The 1,059-nt window shown below is 55.1% G+C and overlaps 1 protein-coding gene across 6 annotated transcripts in view; it reads right to left on the reverse strand.

Annotated features, from left to right (window-relative positions):
* SCN5A (sodium voltage-gated channel alpha subunit 5) overlaps positions 1 to 1,059 on the reverse strand; it is an 89,788-nt gene that overhangs the window by 62,363 nt on the left and 26,366 nt on the right. For all 6 annotated transcript variants that reach the window (XM_007468134.1, XM_007468130.1, XM_007468133.1 and 3 more), the window contains exons 9-10: positions 1,012 to 1,059; positions 319 to 516 (exon numbers count right to left, since the gene is read on the reverse strand). The exon at positions 1,012 to 1,059 is cut by the window's right edge and continues 1 nt beyond it. In XM_007468134.1, coding sequence (XP_007468196.1) covers positions 319 to 516; positions 1,012 to 1,059 — 246 coding nt within the window. The remainder of the gene's footprint in view (positions 1 to 318; positions 517 to 1,011) is intronic.

Here is a 1,059-nt window from a genome sequence, read left to right on the forward strand (position 1 = left end):
GAAGAGCGTTCCTCAGCAGGCACCATACTCACAGGACCCACCTTTACTCAGCAGGCACCACTTTTACCTAGCAGGCACCTCCCCGTGAACAGGCTCTTGTCTTTACCCAGTAGGTAACAAATTTTTACCCAGCAGACACCACATTCACAGGAAATACCTACACCCACTAGACACTTGCTTTACCCAGCAGGCACCAGCTTTACCCAGCATGCATCACTTACAGCCACCAGCTTTTACCCAGCAGGCGCCACACTTACAGGCATCCACAATCAGGTGAAGGCTTGTTCTGGAGGCTCCTTGGCCACACTGCTCACCCACCTCATGCTCTTTCTTGAGCATCTCCATGGCTTCCTGGAATCGCTTTTCCTTCTCCTCTGTCTCAGCAATGGTGGCTTGGTTTTGCTCCTCGTAGGCCATGGCGACCACAGCCAGGATCAAGTTCACCAGGTAGAAGGAGCCCAGGAAGATGACAAGCATGAAGAAGATCATGTAGATCTTCCCTGCAGACCTCAGGGTCTGGGGGAGCAAGGGGGCAGAGGTCATCTTCACTGGGGCCCCTTCTGGGTCAAGGTCATAAATCCCAAGTTGCCCAGCCTGGCTGTGCCAGGGGTTCTAATGGCCACAGCCTGGAGAACGGGTAGAGCATGTCCCACCTATAGAGGGAAGTGTCCTAACCTACAGAAGAGAGTGACCTGCACACAGGGGGCAGTACCCCACCCATGGAAGGAGGCAGAACGTTTCAGTTGACGCAGGAAGTGTCACATAGGGTGGACCAGTGTTCCACTAACAGAGCATGGAGTATCCTATATAGAGGGCTGGGTCACCAGCAAAAGGAAAGTTTCTTTGCTTGCTGAGTCCCCACCCCTCAAACGTCCCCTGTGCCTCCTCTCTTCTGACCAGTGGGGAAGCTGCTGGGGCGCTTGTGACTAGTCATTTGTGCAGCCTGGGCCCTGGTGCTAGACACTGAGCCCATTCCTGGCAGCTCTCTGCTGGCCCCATGCACCCACGCACCTGCTGGTAGAGGCGCTCCCAGTAGTCCTGCGTCATCAGTCCGAAGAG

The sequence above is a fragment of the Lipotes vexillifer genome, unplaced genomic scaffold (assembly GCF_000442215.2).
Source record: "Lipotes vexillifer unplaced genomic scaffold, Lipotes_vexillifer_v1.1 scaffold1770, whole genome shotgun sequence".
Lineage (NCBI taxonomy): Eukaryota > Metazoa > Chordata > Mammalia > Artiodactyla > Lipotidae > Lipotes > Lipotes vexillifer.